The following is a 16,978-nucleotide window of genomic DNA, read 5'->3' as shown; positions in this document are numbered from 1 at the left end:
GACTGACAGTAGGGCAGCATGTGGTAGTCTACACCCTCCCCAGACCGACAGTAGGGCAGCATGTGGTAGTCTACACTCTCCCCAGACCAACAGTAGGGCAGCATGTGTTATAGCCTACACCCTCCCCAGACCGACAGTAGGGCAGCATGTGTTATAGGTGTCAAACTCAAGGCCCGCGGGCCAGATGTGGCCCGCCACGTCATTTGATGTGGCCCACAAGAGCTATGGTAAAAAAAAATATATTTAAATGTATTTTATTTATTAGTATTATTTTTTTAAACATTAATCTTGCGTTAAAAAATTGTGGCGTTAAAAGAATTGTGGGTTAATGCGTTAATAAAGCTTTAACTTTGACAGCCTTAGTTATTACACATTCTTACACATGTACGTTGAACATCTGAGGTATTGATGAAGTAACAAAGGAAAAAAGCCAAAAGCACTTACTCCTCAGACATTCTTTGACAATTTTACAGCCCAAAATACAAAAAAGATCCAGGCGGAATAGGTAACAAAGGGTTGAAGAAATATTGTCTGAACTGTCAGATGCAAACTGGCTGTGTGACATAACCGAGCATCTCGCTCAATTGAATAAGAAGCTGTAGGGACGCAAACAAGTCCCACCCAAAACTTGACCAATATAGTTGTGAACTGAGACAACCCTTATTTTGTTATTTTTGAGTACAGTTACAGTTGTGTGTTCATGCAGACACATAATAGCAATTTCATTACGAATTGAAAATGGGGGACCCTGATGTAAACAAGACGAACGTCTTTTTCTGGTCTGCATCCCCTTAACAATTGTGTGTATTGAGCTGTACTGTACTGTACCCATTCTGCAATCTGTTAATTAAAGTTAATTAAACTATCTTCCATTAGTTGGATGTATGGCCTCTGCAAGGTTGTGTGCAGCCATTTGTTTTTGTAACATCTGCTACATCTGTCCCACGTGTTCTTTGCAGCTCACAGTTGTTAGTTCTGCCCCTCTTGACTGTGACAAAAAGGTTTTGAACAAACTTAATGTCATAGCTTGTATTTGATGATATTCTTCTTTGTTATTTACTTGAATGGTTTGATCATTGATTGATGGAGTAATATGGGGTTCTGATAAACTAAAATTATTTGTTAAAATAACATAAGCTAACATATATGTTTACATCTATGCAAATGCATATGCAATATGTGTAACTTGAATAAGTAATAAATACAGAAACAACATGTTTAACAATATGTAAATGAGTAGCTACATTTATTTTACATTACATTAACATTTATACGGTCTTTGGCCCTTTGAGGGCAACCATATGCTGATGGGGAGAAATTGGGAAGGGAGAAAAATAGAAAATGGGGAGAAAAAGTATATAAAAAAAAATATTATCTCTAGAATGAAATTATTTAATTGGTTACGTAATAATATAACAAGATTGTATTGAAAAAAGAAAATGACACAGTGACACATTATTTCTCATAATTTATGTGAACTGTAACAGTTTTAACTCGTCATTTATGTGAAAAGTAACAGTTTTAACTCATAATTTATGTGAAAATTAACAGATTTAACTCATAATTTATGTGAAAAGTAACAGTTTTATCTCATCATATATGTGAACAGTAACAGTTTTAACTCGTAATTTATGTGAAAAGTAACAGTTTTAACTCATCATTTATGTGAACAGTAACAGTTTTAACTCATAATTTACGTGAAAAGTATTTTTTCATCATTTATGTTTATTTTGTGTTATGTTTTTTTATTCTGAATACAAAGGTACATTTTTGGCCCCTTTAACCGCTCCCTTTCCCCTGCCTAACCTCAACCTAACTGACCGTGAAGACATTTCTTATTTTATTTTTTTACCTTTATTTATCCAGGCAAGCAATTAAGAACAAATTCTTATATACAAAAGCAGCCTGTCCAAAAAGCAAATGCCTTTTGTGGGAAGGGGGGGTGGGAGGCTGTAACAAAAACAAGGTTATGTACATGCATACAAGTAAATAAAATACAAAAAGACAGTAGCAATAGTACAACAATAAATAAGGGAGAGAGAATGAAAGGGAGAGAGGGAAAAAGAGAAAGGGAAAAATAGAAAGGAAGAGAGAACCAGAGGGAGAGCGAGAACCAGAGGGAGAGAGAGAGAAGAAAGGGGGAGAGGGAGGGAGGTAGGTGAGGGGGCTTAGGGGGAGGAGAGAATAGTCTGAGGGTTATGCGTGCGATTGGGAGGCATCCAGTGTCCTGACGTCCATTAAAGTGCTAACGTGTCCCTTCTGTCCCTCCTGTCCAGACCTACGAGCAGAGGAAGATCGTGGAGTTCACCTGCCACACCTCCTTCTTCATCAGCATCGTGGTGGTGCAGTGGGCCGACCTCGTCATCTGCAAGACCCGGAGGAACTCTGTCTTCCAGCAGGGCATGAAGTGAGTCTGGGGGGGGGGGGACTCTGTCTCTGTCTTCCAGCAGGGCATGAAGTGAGTCTGGGGGGGGACGGGACTCTGTCTCTGTCTTCCAGCAGGGCATGAAGTGAGTCTGGGGGGGGGGGGGACTCTGTCTTCCAGCAGGGCATGAAGTGAGTCTGGGGGGGGGGGGGACTCTGTCTCTGTCTTCCAGCAGGGCATGAAGTGAGTCTGGGGGGGGGGGGGGCTCTGTCTTCCAGCAGGGCATGAAGTGAGTCTGGGGGACGGGACTCTGTCTCTGTCTTCCAGCAGGGCATGAAGTGAGTCTGGGGGGGGGGGGCTCTGTCTTCCAGCAGGGCATGAAGTGAGTCTGGGGGGGGGGGGGGGGAGCTCTGTCTTCCAGCAGGGCATGAAGTGAGTCTGGGGGGGGGGGGGGGGGACTCTGTCTTCCAGCAGGGCATGAAGTGAGTCTGGGGGGGGGGGGGGGGGGAGCTCTGTCTTCCAGCAGGGCATGAAGTGAGTCTGGGGGGGGACGGGGGGGGACTCTGTCTTCCAGCAGGGCATGAAGTGAGTCTGGGGGGGGGGGGGGACTCTGTCTTCCAGCAGGGCATGAAGTGAGTCTGGGGGGGGGGGGGGGGGGGAGCTCTGTCTTCCAGCAGGGCATGAAGTGAGTCTGGGGGGGGGGGGGGGGGGGAGCTCTGTCTTCCAGCAGGGCATGAAGTGAGTCTGGGGGGGGGGGGGGGGGGAGCTCTGTCTTCCAGCAGGGCATGAAGTGAGTCTGGGGGGGGGGGGGGGGGGACTCTGTCTTCCAGCAGGGCATGAAGTGAGTCTGGGGGGGGGGGGGGGGGGGGGGAGCTCTGTCTTCCAGCAGGGCATGAAGTGAGTCTGGGGGGGGGGGGGAGCTCTGTCTTCCAGCAGGGCATGAAGTGAGTCTGGGGGGGGGGGGGGGGGGAGCTCTGTCTTCCAGCAGGGCATGAAGTGAGTCTGGGGGGGGGGGGGGGGGAGCTCTGTCTTCCAGCAGGGCATGAAGTGAGTCTGGGGGGGGGGGGGGGGGGGGACTCTGTCTTCCAGCAGGGCATGAAGTGAGTCTGGGGGGGGGGGGGGGGGGGGGCTCTGTTTTCCAGCAGGGCATGAAGTGAGTCTGGGGGGGGGGGGGGGGGGGGGAGCTCTGTCTTCCAGCAGGGCATGAAGTGAGTCTGGGGGGGGGGGGAGCTCTGTCTTCCAGCAGGGCATGAAGTGAGTCTGGGGGGGGGGGGGGGACTCTGTCTTCCAGCAGGGCATGAAGTGAGTCTGGGGGGGGGGGGGGGGGGAGCTCTGTCTTCCAGCAGGGCATGAAGTGAGTCTGGGGGGGGGGGGGGGGGGACTCTGTCTTCCAGCAGGGCATGAAGTGAGTCTGGGGGGGGGGGGGGGGGGGACTCTGTCTTCCAGCAGGGCATGAAGTGAGTCTGGGGGGGGGGGGGGGGGGGGGACTCTGTCTTCCAGCAGGGCATGAAGTGAGTCTGGGGGGGGGGGGGGGGGGGACTCTGTCTTCCAGCAGGGCATGAAGTGAGTCTGGGGGGGGGGGGGGGGGGGGGACTCTGTCTTCCAGCAGGGCATGAAGTGAGTCTGGGGGGGGGGGGGGGGGGGGGGGACTCTGTCTTCCAGCAGGGCATGAAGTGAGTCTGGGGGGGGGGGGCTCTGTCTTCCAGCAGGGCATGAAGTGAGTCTGGGGGGGGGGGGGGGGGGGGGGGGAGCTCTGTCTTCCAGCAGGGCATGAAGTGAGTCTGGGGGGGGGGGGGGGGGGGGACTCTGTCTTCCAGCAGGGCATGAAGTGAGTCTGGGGGGGGGGGGGGGGGGGACTCTGTCTTCCAGCAGGGCATGAAGTGAGTCTGGGGGGGGGGGGGGGGGGGGGGACTCTGTCTTCCAGCAGGGCATGAAGTGAGTCTGGGGGGGGGGGGGGGGGGGGGACTCTGTCTTCCAGCAGGGCATGAAGTGAGTCTGGGGGGGGGGGGGGGGGGCTCTGTCTTCCAGCAGGGCATGAAGTGAGTCTGGGGGGGGGGGGGGGGGGGGGGACTCTGTCTTCCAGCAGGGCATGAAGTGAGTCTGGGGGGGGGGGGGGACTCTGTCTTCCAGCAGGGCATGAAGTGAGTCTGGGGGGGGGGGGGGGACTCTGTCTTCCAGCAGGGCATGAAGTGAGTCTGGGGGGGGGGGGGGCTCTGTCTTCCAGCAGGGCATGAAGTGAGTCTGGGGGGGGGGGGGGCTCTGTCTTCCAGCAGGGCATGAAGTGAGTCTGGGGGGGGGGGGGGGGGGGGGACTCTGTCTTCCAGCAGGGCATGAAGTGAGTCTGGGGGGGGGGGGGGGGGGGGACTCTGTCTTCCAGCAGGGCATGAAGTGAGTCTGGGGGGGGGGGGGGGGGGGGACTCTGTCTTCCAGCAGGGCATGAAGTGAGTCTGGGGGGGGGGGGGGGGGGGGGGACTCTGTCTTCCAGCAGGGCATGAAGTGAGTCTGGGGGGGGGGGGGGGGGGGACTCTGTCTTCCAGCAGGGCATGAAGTGAGTCTGGGGGGGGGGGGGGGGGGACTCTGTCTTCCAGCAGGGCATGAAGTGAGTCTGGGGGGGGGGGGGGGGGGGGGGCTCTGTCTTCCAGCAGGGCATGAAGTGAGTCTGGGGGGGGGGGGGGGACTCTGTCTTCCAGAAGGGCATGAAGTGAGTCTGGGGGGGGGGGGGGGACTCTGTCTTCCAGCAGGGCATGAAGTGAGTCTGGGGGGGGGGGGGGGGGACTCTGTCTTCCAGCAGGGCATGAAGTGAGTCTGGGGGGGGGGGGGGGGGGACTCTGTCTTCCAGCAGGGCATGAAGTGAGTCTGGGGGGGGGGGGGGGGGACTCTGTCTTCCAGCAGGGCATGAAGTGAGTCTGGGGGGGGGGGGGGGGAGCTCTGTCTTCCAGCAGGGCATGAAGTGAGTCTGGGGGGGGGGGGGGGGGGGGACTCTGTCTTCCAGCAGGGCATGAAGTGAGTCTGGGGGGGGGGGGGGGGAGCTCTGTCTTCCAGCAGGGCATGAAGTGAGTCTGGGGGGGGGGGGGGGGGACGACGACTCTGTCTTCCAGCAGGGCATGAAGTGAGTCTGGGGGGGGGGGGGGGGGGGACGACTCTGTCTTCCAGCAGGGCATGAAGTGAGTCTGGGGGGGGGGGGGGGGGGACTCTGTCTTCCAGCAGGGCATGAAGTGAGTCTGGGGGGGGGGGGGGGGGGGGGACTCTGTCTTCCAGCAGGGCATGAAGTGAGTCTGGGGGGGGGGGGGGACTCTGTCTTCCAGCAGGGCATGAAGTGAGTCTGGGGGGGGGGGGGGGGGGGGACTCTGTCTTCCAGCAGGGCATGAAGTGAGTCTGGGGGGGGGGGGGGGGACTCTGTCTTCCAGCAGGGCATGAAGTGAGTCTGGGGGGGGGGGGGGGGGACTCTGTCTTCCAGCAGGGCATGAAGTGAGTCTGGGGGGGGGGGGGGGGGGGGGACTCTGTCTTCCAGCAGGGCATGAAGTGAGTCTGGGGGGGGGGGGGGGGGGGCTCTGTCTTCCAGCAGGGCATGAAGTGAGTCTGGGGGGGGGGGGGGGGGGGGGGACTCTGTCTTCCAGCAGGGCATGAAGTGAGTCTGGGGGGGGGGGGGGGGGACTCTGTCTTCCAGCAGGGCATGAAGTGAGTCTGGGGGGGGGGGGGGGGGGGGACTCTGTCTTCCAGCAGGGCATGAAGTGAGTCTGGGGGGGGGGGGGGGGGGGGGACTCTGTCTTCCAGAAGGGCATGAAGTGAGTCTGGGGGGGGGGGGGGGGGGGACTCTGTCTTCCAGCAGGGCATGAAGTGAGTCTGGGGGGGGGGGGGGGGGAGCTCTGTCTTCCAGCAGGGCATGAAGTGAGTCTGGGGGGGGGGGGGGGGGGGGGGACTCTGTCTTCCAGCAGGGCATGAAGTGAGTCTGGGGGGGGGGGGGGGGGAGCTCTGTCTTCCAGCAGGGCATGAAGTGAGTCTGGGGGGGGGGGGGGGGGGGGGACTCTGTCTTCCAGCAGGGCATGAAGTGAGTCTGGGGGGGGGGGGGGGGGGGACTCTGTCTTCCAGCAGGGCATGAAGTGAGTCTGGGGGGGGGGGGGGGGGGGACTCTGTCTTCCAGCAGGGCATGAAGTGAGTCTGGGGGGGGGGGGGGGGGGGACTCTGTCTTCCAGCAGGGCATGAAGTGAGTCTGGGGGGGGGGGGCTGGAAGGAAAGGAGAATGATCTCCTCCACGTCATTAGTTGAGTCATGGTCTGTCGTTGGCACCTTCGACAACTAGGATTATTTTTGCCACACTGAAATGACTGAGATCTTTAAAAATTTTTAATTATGATTAATGAATTATTAGTAATTACTGGGAAATGATAAACACATACAGTAAATACTGTCAAATTTGCTTTGGTTTGGCACAAGTCAAGTCAATTGGATTTATATAGCACATTTTAAACAACAGCAGTTGACAAAGTGCTGAACAATTTACACAAAATGCAAGATACTATACTCAAACCGTATCAAACCATTATACATTAATGTATACAAACATATATATACATTAAAATCACATTAAAACTAAGCGGATGCTCTATATACAACGGATGTAGACCAGGTTTAACGACTGCAAAAAGCTCTGCGGTGAACGCAGTGCGAGAGGAGGGGAGAGCGGCGGAAGATGAACCCGCGGCACATAACATATGAACACAAAGGTCAGAGTGGTTTCCTCCATGCTCCTCTATTTAGACCACAGCAGACAACTCCATCAGTCAACAAGACGCCGTGACTGGACCCATTAGGGGAGCGAGGATTTCTCTAGTCGAGGTCGACCCTGGGAGGAGACGGAAGAGGGGAGGAGACGGAAGAGGGGAGGAAGAGGAGGGAGAGGAAGAGGAGGGAGAGGAAGGAGAACGGCATGGAAGATGGGATGAAGTGAGAGGGGGGGAAAAGAGGGAGAGAAAGAGGAGGGAGAGAAAGAGGAGGGAGAGGAAGGAGAACGGCCCTGGAAGATGGGAGGAAGGGGGTGAAGAATGGATGGAGGATGGGAGAGAGAGGGGGAGGGGGGAGAGGAAGGAGAACGGCCCTGGAAGATGGGAGGAAGGGGGTGAAGAATGGACGGAGGATGGGAGAGAGGGGGGGAGGGGGAAGGGAGAAAGAAAGATAGGAGTAAGGCAGGGAATTAAGACCCTTTTTCTTGTGGGGCTTTTAGATTGCAGTGTTTTAAAAAGCCATCCACGATGCCATCAGAGGGTCCGTAGAGTCAAAACGGCCTTCCAGAAGAGGGTCTATACTATAGAGTCATTGTTACAAAACGACCCACCAGAAGAGGGTCTATACTATAGAGTCATTGTTACAAAACGACCTGCCAGAAGAGGGTCTATAGAGTCATTGTTACAAAACGACCCACCAGAAGAGGGTCTATAGAGTCATTGGGTCTCATTCCCGAACGAAGTTACGACAAAAAATGTCATCTTAGCCAGATTTCGGCCCATTTAAGACATATTAGGGCTGGGAGTGGGAGTCCCCAAATTTTCCTGAGATCAGATTTGATCGTGGCTGAGAGCAGATTTAAGAGTGCTGAGGAGCACTCTTAAATCTGCTCTCAGCCACGATCAAATCTCATGATTGATTGACTAATTAAAAATGTCATTATAACTTGACAGACTGTGTTCTCATAGTGATTCCTTCACGTCAACGCTACAGGCCTCCTTGGAATTAATTACTTAATCATAATTAAAATAAATATGACAATATTTGTACGATAAGAAATTACGCATTTGATGTCGGAAAAATAAATAATATGGATTCATCTGATCACAGGGCAGCTGCTTAACCATATCTGAACCAGCTATTTTGGACAAAAGTATAATTACTTTAATTACTCAGATATTCAAACACAATTATGCAATTATTGTGAAATGATTGAAAATAATAATTATTTAATGCCTTCTGTGGAATTTGTATTTCTTATTTGTTACACACCTGTTTTAATGATTAATTATATACATTTGAAAGAATGCAGGTCAACATGCAATGTATCCCATTGATTGGTATACAATGGGACAGACCTTTGTTTGATTGATTGATTGATTGATTGATTGATTGATTGATTGATTGATTGAAAACTTTATTAACAGATTGCAGAATGGGTACAGTACAGTACAGCTCAATTACATAAGGGGATGCAGACCAGAGAAAGAATTGTGTCTTGTTTAAATATATGACACACACGACACAGATAGACAGTACTGCTACATCTATACATTTATGACATACCAGATTTGCAAATACAGTTTGTGATACAAAAAGAGTCCAGAAAAGAGAGTACATTTGACATAGAAACTGTTGGAGGAGGTTGGGTAGGAGGGGTGGGTGGGTGATAGACTTACACTGTACAAGCAAAACTGTACATTGGAATATTGACAAAACCATACTTGGTCATTTACTGTACATTGGAGGGGGTTGATATAGCTATAAACCTGCATTCCTTTGAATATATCATTAATCCATTAAACTTATATTGAAATACACTATATAGCCTATACACCAACACTGAAATGACAGTGGATAAATAAATAAGAACTAAAGCTAATCGGTGGAAATAGACTGCATTAATATTCCATAACAAGTCTTGTGTGCGCCTACGAATGAACAGTAGCCTATAGGCTTAATTATGGAATAATAAGCCATACTGCGTTCATTCATTACGCCCGCCGTAGGCTATATATATTATATTTCATTCATTCATTCATATACAGTACTGCGCGCGCGCGTGTGTGTGTGTGTGCGCTCGCTGCGGCAGGTGTACCGCGAGCTGTATATGATGCTAATACATTAATCTAATCTAGTTTTGATGGCACGTAAGCGTGATTACGAAACCTAGCCGCATTTCTCTGAGATGCTCTCTGATTGGCACTGACTGACGCTAGGTTTCGTAATCACGCGGCTCGCAAGACTCGCAAAGCACTTCCGCCATTCCATTTGCACACAGCTGCGTCACTAGTTGCCTTATAAGGAGCTCTGGAGGTGGTGTTTTGTATGCAAATGACCTGAACGGGAACGCGCTTTCGAGTTTAAGACAGAATGCCATTCTCCAAGCAGATATCAGATCATATAATTTGTGCGACCTTTTCAGCCACTTAAGACATATTACCAGTACGTTCAGGACTCAGAGTGAACTTGTCATTGATTATGTCTCAGTGGTTCCAAGATAAGTCTTCCAGAATATATCTTTGAAAAAATTTCGGGAATGAGACCCATTGTTACAAAACGACCTGCCAGAAGAGGGTCTATAGAGTCAAAACGGCCTGCCAGAAGAGGGTCTATAGAGTCATTATTACAAAACGACCCGCCAGAAGAGGGTCTATAGAGTCATTGTTACAAAACGACCCGCCAGAAGAGGGTCTATAGAGTCATTATTACAAAACGACCCGCCAGAAGAGGGTCTATAGAGTCATTATTACAAAACGACCCGCCAGAAGAGGGTCTATAGAGTCATTGTTACAAAACGACCCGCCAGAAGAGGGTCTATAGAGTCATTGTTACAAAACGACCCGCCAGAAGAGGGTCTATAGAGTCATTGTTACAAAACGACCTGCCAGAAGAGGGTCTATAGAGTCATTGTTACAAAACGACCCGCCAGAAGAGGGTCTATAGAGTCATTGTTACAAAACGACCCGCCAGAAGAGGGTCTATAGAGTCATTGTTACAAAACGACCCGCCAGAAGAGGGTCTATCAAAACGGCCTGCCAGAACAGACTCTCTCTTGACTTGACTTGACTCTCTCTCTCATTAGACTTTCAACAGGCTCTCTCTCTCTCTCTCTCTCTCTCTCTCATTAGACTCTGAACAGGCTCCTCCCTCTCTCATTAGACTCTCTCTCTCTCATTAGACTCTGAACAGCCTCTCCCTCTCTCATTAGACTCTGAACAGACTCTCTCTCTCTCATTAGACTCTGAACAGGCTCTCTCAATTCAATTCAATTCAAGTGGCTTTATTGGCATGACGCAGCTTGTACATGTTGCCAAAGCAAATGGTTGATAACATAAGCATGGATTACAAAACACATATTAATGTCATAGTATATACAAAAATGTTCATCATAAAATAGAACATAAAATATTACGGCATAAACATGTCAGGTGACTGTCACTCACTGTCCCTCAGTTTGTGGCAGGCAGCAACATAGGCTGCTGCTAGCTCACAGCTTGTTGAGACCTCCCCTAGTATCAAATCAAATCAAATCAAATTTATTTATAAGGCCCGACAACACACGTTAATGTCCCCATGGGCCGTACAGGTCTTCTTTAAACAAGTCAAGAAGAAAACATAACAATAAGTCAAGAACAGAACAAGAACACCATAAGGTCCGAACATTTTTAGATGAATGCAAATAAATGAAAGAATGCAAGCACTCCCAGACATACCCCATGCGAAGGTAAGGAAAAACTCACTAAAACCTAACAATAGGGAAAAAAGCTCCACAGGCAGTGTGGAGGAGAGAAACCTTAGAAGGGCCATTCAAGGGGGGATCTCCCTTCTTAGATGTTGGTGATAGTAGTGTTGCAGACGGACAGTTGGTAAGCATGCACTCATGTGTGTAGTGAAACACAGATGAGTGCATGCAATAGCAACTGAACATTTTGAAAGATTAAAGATAGAGCTAATAGCGATAGCAACTGAACATTTTGAAAGATTAAAGATAGAGCTGATAGCGGATCTATTTGAGGCACAGGGGCGGCGCAAAGAGGGTCACGTCCTCCCCGTCTTAGTCACGGGACATTCAACACTCCGGTCATTGCTCAGGGACAGCCGGAGACAGGGAGATAGGGGGCGGCGCAGAGAGGGTCGCGAACTCCCCGACATCATCGCGGGACATCCGGCACTCCGGTCACCACTACGAGACCTCCGGAGACAGGGGGGCACGCAGAGGGGGTCGCAACCTCCCGGCCTTCATCACGGGACGTCCGACACTCCGGTCAGCACTCCAGGACAGCAAGTCATAGGGGGACAGGGAGACGGGACAGGCGTTAGACAGCTCATGAGATTGTAGTGGGCGGACATAGCAATAGATACAAGTGGTAAGCATATAATGTGAATGGAGTAGATATATGAAGTAAGCGTATTATGTGAATAGAATAGAAGTACTTAACCCAGCAATGAAACCGCGTTGACTGTTAATCTGTTAACAGTCTGTTAATACTGTTAATCAGTTGACAGGACCACGGACAGACGACGGTGAATAACTGATCCAAGGCCTCGGAGGTGCATGTAGAGCAGTCACTACAGTCTTGGCCAAGACCCCGAGGCATCCATCACCTTAGTCAGCGCCAGGAGACGGGCACTCAGAGAAATGGGGGAGGGAGGGGGGGGGGAGGGAAGGGGGGGGGAGGGGGGGAAAGGGGGGGGGGGGGAGAGTTAGAGAGTTCCCATGTTTGTGGTGCTGCAAAAGAGCAGACATGTAGTACCCTGTAGTGCCATGTAGTACCATGTAGTACCCTGTAGTGCCATGTAGTACCCTGTAGTACCCTGTAGTGCCATGTAGTACCCTGTAGTACCCTGTAGTACCCTGTAGTGCCATGTAGTACCATGTAGTACCATGTAGTACCCTGTAGTGCCATGTAGTGCCATGTAGTACCATGTAGAGCCATGTAGTACCCTGTAGTGCCATGTAGTACCATGTAGTACTCTGTGGTACCATGTAGTACCCTGTACCCTAACTAAACTAGACAGATTTAATCTAAAGGTCAGTCCCCGACCAGGTGAGATCAGGGTAGGTTGAAGGAGAGAGAGAAAAGATGAGTCTTAAGCAGGGATTTAAAAGCTTCGACAGAGCAGGCGCCCCTGATGACGGCAGGTAATTTGTTCCACAGGTAGGGAGCGCGGTAGACAAAGGCTCTGTGGCCGGCGGATTTCTTTTTAACCCTAGGGGTCGATAGAAGCCCCGCATTTTGTGAGCGCAGAGCACGAGCGGGCGAGTATCGGGAGATGAGATCGGATAGATAGAGCGGTGCAAGCCCATTTAAAATTTTGTAGGTGAGGAGTAGCACTTTAAAGTCAGAACGGGCTTGGATAGGAAGCCAGTGTAGGGCGGACAAAACTGGTGTGATGTGATCAAATTTTCTAGTTCTAGTTAGTATCCGTGCAGCCGCATTTTGCACGAGTTGAAGATTTTTGATGCTTGAATAGTAGGACTGGTAGTTTTCCTGTATCTGGTTGTGCAAGAAAACCTTTTGTTATTAGTTCAAATTCTTTTAAATGCGTTTCTCTAATATCTTTATATTTTTCACATTTGGTGAGAAAGTGCAACTCAGTTTCAGGCTCATTGAGGATGCAATGACAGCATAGCCTTTGCTCTGCAGGGAGCCAGGTTTTCCTGTGCCTCCCCTTTTCAACAGCGAGGCTGTGCTCACTCAGTCTGTATTTTGTCAAGGTTCTTTTTAGTTGTTGATCAGTCACCATGCTCAAGTAATCTGCTATGGTGTACTGTCGATTTAGAGCCAGATAGCACTGCATCTCTCTCTCATTAGACTCTCTCTCTCTCATTAGACTCTCTCTCTCTCATTAGACTCTCTCTCTCATTAGACTATCTCTCTCATTAGACTCTGAACAGGCTCTCTCTCTCTCATTAGACTCTGAACAGGCTCTCTCTCTCTCATTAGACTCTCTCTCTCATTAGACTATCTCTCTCATTAGACTCTCTCTCTCATTAGACTCTCTCTCATTAGACTCTCTCTCATTAGACTCTGAACAGGCTCTCTCTCTCATTAGACTCTCTCTCTCTCATTAGACTCTCTCTCTCATTAGACTATCTCTCTCATTAGACTCTGAACAGGCTCTCTCTCTCTCATTAGACTCTGAACAGGCTCTCTCTCTCATTAGACTCTCTCTCTCTCATTAGACTATCTCTCATTAGACTCTCTCTCTCATTAGACTCTCTCTCTCTCATTAGACTCTCTCTCATTAGACTCTGAACAGGCTCTCTCTCTCATTAGACTCTCTCTCTCTCATTAGACTCTCTCTCTCATTAGACTCTGAACAGGCTCTCTCTCTCATTAGACTCTCTCTCTCTCATTAGACTCTCACCAGGCTCCTCCCTCTCTCATTAGACTCTGAACAGCCTCTCCCTCTCTCATTAGACTCTGAATAGGCTCTCCCTCTCTCATTAGGCTCTGAACAGCCTCTCCCTCTCTCATTATACTCTCTATCTCATTAGACTCTGAACAGCCTCTCTCTCTCATTAGACTCTCACCAGGCTCCTCCCTCTCTCATTAGACTCTCTCTCTCTCATTAGACTCTGAACAGGCTCCTCCCTCTCTCATTAGACTCTCTCTCTCTCATTAGACTCTGAACAGCCTCTCTCTCTCTCTCATTAGACTCTCCCTCTCGCATTAGACTCTGAACAGGCTCTCTCTCTCTCATTAGACTCTGAACAGGCTCTCTCTCTCTCTCATTAGACTCTCTCTCTCTCATTAGACTCTGAACAGGCTCTCTCTCTCTCTCATTAGACTCTCTCTCTCTCATTAGACTCTCACCAGGCTCATCCCTCTCTCATTAGACTCTCCCTCTCTCATTATACTCTCACCAGGCTCCTCCCTCTCTCATTAGACTCTGAACAGCCTCTCCCTCTCTCATTAGACTCTCCCTTTCTCATTAGACTCTCACCAGGCTCCTCCCTCTCTCATTAGACTCTCTCTCTCTCATTAGACTCTCACCAGGCTCCTCCCTCTCTCATTAGACTCTCTCTCTCTCATTAGACTCTCACCAGGCTCCTCCCTCTCTCATTAGACTCTCCCTCTCTCATTAGACTCTCACCAGGCTCCTCCCTCTCTCATTAGACTCTCTCTCTCTCATTAGACTCTCACCAGGCTCCTCCCTCTCTCATTAGACTCTCCCTCTCTCATTAGACTCTCACCAGGCTCCTCCCTCTCTCATTAGACGCTCTCTCTCTCATTAGACTCTCCCTCTCTCATTAGACTCTCACCAGGCTCCTCCCTCTCTCATTAGACTCTCACCAGGCTCCTCCCTCTCTCATTAGACTCTCACCAGGCTCCTCCCTCTGTCATTAGACTCTCACCAGGCTCCTCCCTCTCTCATTAGACTCTGCCTCTCTCATTAGACTCTCACCAGGCTCCTCCCTCTCTCATTAGACTCTCACCAGGCTCCTCCCTCTCTCATTAGACTCTGCCTCTCTCATTAGTCTCTCACCAGGCTCCTCCCTCTCTCACCTCCTGACCTGTGTTCCGTCTCTTTTGCTTGAACAGTAACCGGATCCTAATCTTCGGCTTGTTCGCCGAGACGGCCCTGGCAGCCTTCCTGTCCTACTGTCCCGGCATGGACGTGGCCCTGCGCATGTACCCGCTCAAGTACGTACTCACACATACACTGGTGGAAAGTAACTAAGTATTTTTACTCAAGTACTGTACTTAAGTAACATTTTCGAGCTACTTTACGTGAGTATTTTAATAATTTGAGGGAATTTTGTTTTACTTTAGATACTTAAGTACATTCAATTGCAAATACTTCTCTACTTTTACTTAAGTAGAATTTGAATGGAGGACTTTCACTTTTACCAGAGTACTCATTTATCAGGGTATTTCTACTTTTTACTTAAGTAAAGGAACTGTGTACTTCTTCCACCACTGCTCACATACATATCTCCATTCAACCCCAAAAACAACCTCCTAAAAGCCTCGGCTAATAAGCTCATTAGCCCGTCAATCCAGACCTGAGATGAAGTCTGTGAGCTTCTCAGATGTCATATTGTTATCCTATTGTTAAATTGCCTGCGATGGGTTTATCGACCCCCTCCTATACATGGCTTGCTGACCCCCAACCCCCTCTCTCTTTCTATCTACTCCTCTCTCTCTCACAGGCCCCTGTGGTGGTTCTGCGCCTTGCCCTACAGTCTCCTCATCTTCATCTACGATGAGGTCCGTAAATACATCATAAGGAGGCACCCAGGAGGTAAGCAGCAGTGTGTGAGGAGGACAGTAATCCCAGAGAGTAGCATTCTTCCTTCTCCAGATTTTGTTAGAAATACACTGTAGCGACCTCGCTAGCAGGGAGTCGATTGTCCATGCGGTATTCACGGGGAAACAGTCACTTTATTTACAGGCTATTGTTCGGCCATAGCCCATGCCGTACGGTAACACAATACCAGTTAGCTACGCTAAGCTACCGGTTAGCTATGCTAAGCTACCGGTTAGCTATGCTAAGCTACAGGTTAGCTATGCTACAGTTAGCTACACTAGGCTACGATTAGCTACGCTAAGTTACATGTGCTCCGTTCTCCAGTAACACCATACCGGTTAGCTACGCTAGGCTACGGTTAGCTACGCGAAGCTACCGGTTACATGTTGCTCTGTTGGTTACAGGTTGCTCCACTCTCTGTCAGGCACCAAGAGGCCGCGCTCTCAGGTGTACCACTCTTTTATACCCTTATATACCCCACCCCTCACCCATGGACCCACCAACCCCAGGGCACCTTGGACTTGACCACAAGGAGCCCCAAGCTTAGTGGGCCATGAGTGATTGACAGTTAAACACCCCCACTCAGTACCCACATTCCCACACGTGAACAGTTGGTCCCAACCAGGGTCGCTACAATAATTATGATTAAAAAAAGAGACCACACTTCTCTCCCATCTCTGACCTAATGCCGTGCAGAATGGGGCATGTGCGTAAAGAAGACGCCAGTCGCCTGGATTGATGGGCGTTCTGTGCCCTGCCCCTCCCATCACCCCGTCCATCTTACTCACGGTATTCACAGCAAAAGCAGACGTTGCCGTCGGTATACTACCAAGCGCCGTGGGACGGTTGAGGGACATCAAATTAGGAAGCCGAGCTGTCTTTAGGCGCCCGTTTCACCGGTGAAATAAATATGTAGGACACGTACTCGGGGGAATCAGATTACACCTGTCGAACGGCAACAGCGTCAGTGCGGAAGAGAAAAGGAAGAAGACGAAATAGGAAATGAAAAGGAGCTTCGTTCCTAAAGATCACAAGCACGAGGCCCGTTCTGTTCACTGTCGCAGAGTGTCGCTAGATGAGCGGGCAAGACTCTGTGAAACAATTCATTGTGACAGTTCATCAGTTAAAGGAACACGCCAACATTTTCAGAGAGACAAGAAGATGGATACCAGTTTCCTCTCTGTGCGTTCAGTAGAAAGCTATCTGGCTGCACGTTAGCCTAGCTTAGCACAATGAATGGAAGTGGACAGGGCCGGTTAGCCTAGGCATTGTCCAACTAACACCTCTCCCGAAGGCTAACCGGCACTGTCCGCTTCCATTCATTGTGCTAAGCTAGGCTAACGGGCAGCCAGATAGCTTTCTACTGAACGCACAGAGAGGAAACTGGTATCTATCTTCTTGTCTCTCTCTCTGGAGAAGACGGTAAGCTAATTTCCCAAAATGTTGCCGTGTTCCTTTACTCTGCGCATCCTGCGCTGCTGCTCAGTGTCCCCTCCAGTTCTAAGGGCTTTCATTTAGAAACGTACAGAGAGGAAAGAGCGATACGAATACAAATGGAGCGATACAAAAGGATGTTGTGAAAACTGCTCTCCTGTCAATTCAGCCCGACTGACTCTCTCTCTCTCTCTC

General features: G+C 50.1%; 1 protein-coding gene across 2 annotated transcripts in view; it reads left to right on the top strand.

The window, feature by feature from the left end:
- LOC311239153 (sodium/potassium-transporting ATPase subunit alpha-1-like) overlaps positions 1-16,978 on the top strand; it is a 91,098-nt gene that overhangs the window by 73,641 nt on the left and 479 nt on the right. For both annotated transcript variants that reach the window (XM_084327407.1, XM_084327408.1), the window contains 3 exons: positions 2,277-2,407; positions 14,641-14,742; positions 15,252-15,343. In XM_084327407.1, the coding sequence (XP_084183533.1) occupies positions 2,277-2,407; positions 14,641-14,742; positions 15,252-15,343 (325 nt within the window). The remainder of the gene's footprint in view (positions 1-2,276; positions 2,408-14,640; positions 14,743-15,251; positions 15,344-16,978) is intronic.

Source organism: Notolepis coatsorum (genome assembly GCF_963971535.1).
Source record: "Notolepis coatsorum genome assembly, chromosome: 13".
In the NCBI taxonomy this organism is placed as follows: domain Eukaryota; kingdom Metazoa; phylum Chordata; class Actinopteri; order Aulopiformes; family Paralepididae; genus Notolepis; species Notolepis coatsorum.
This window is presented reverse-complemented; position numbering and strand designations above follow the sequence as displayed.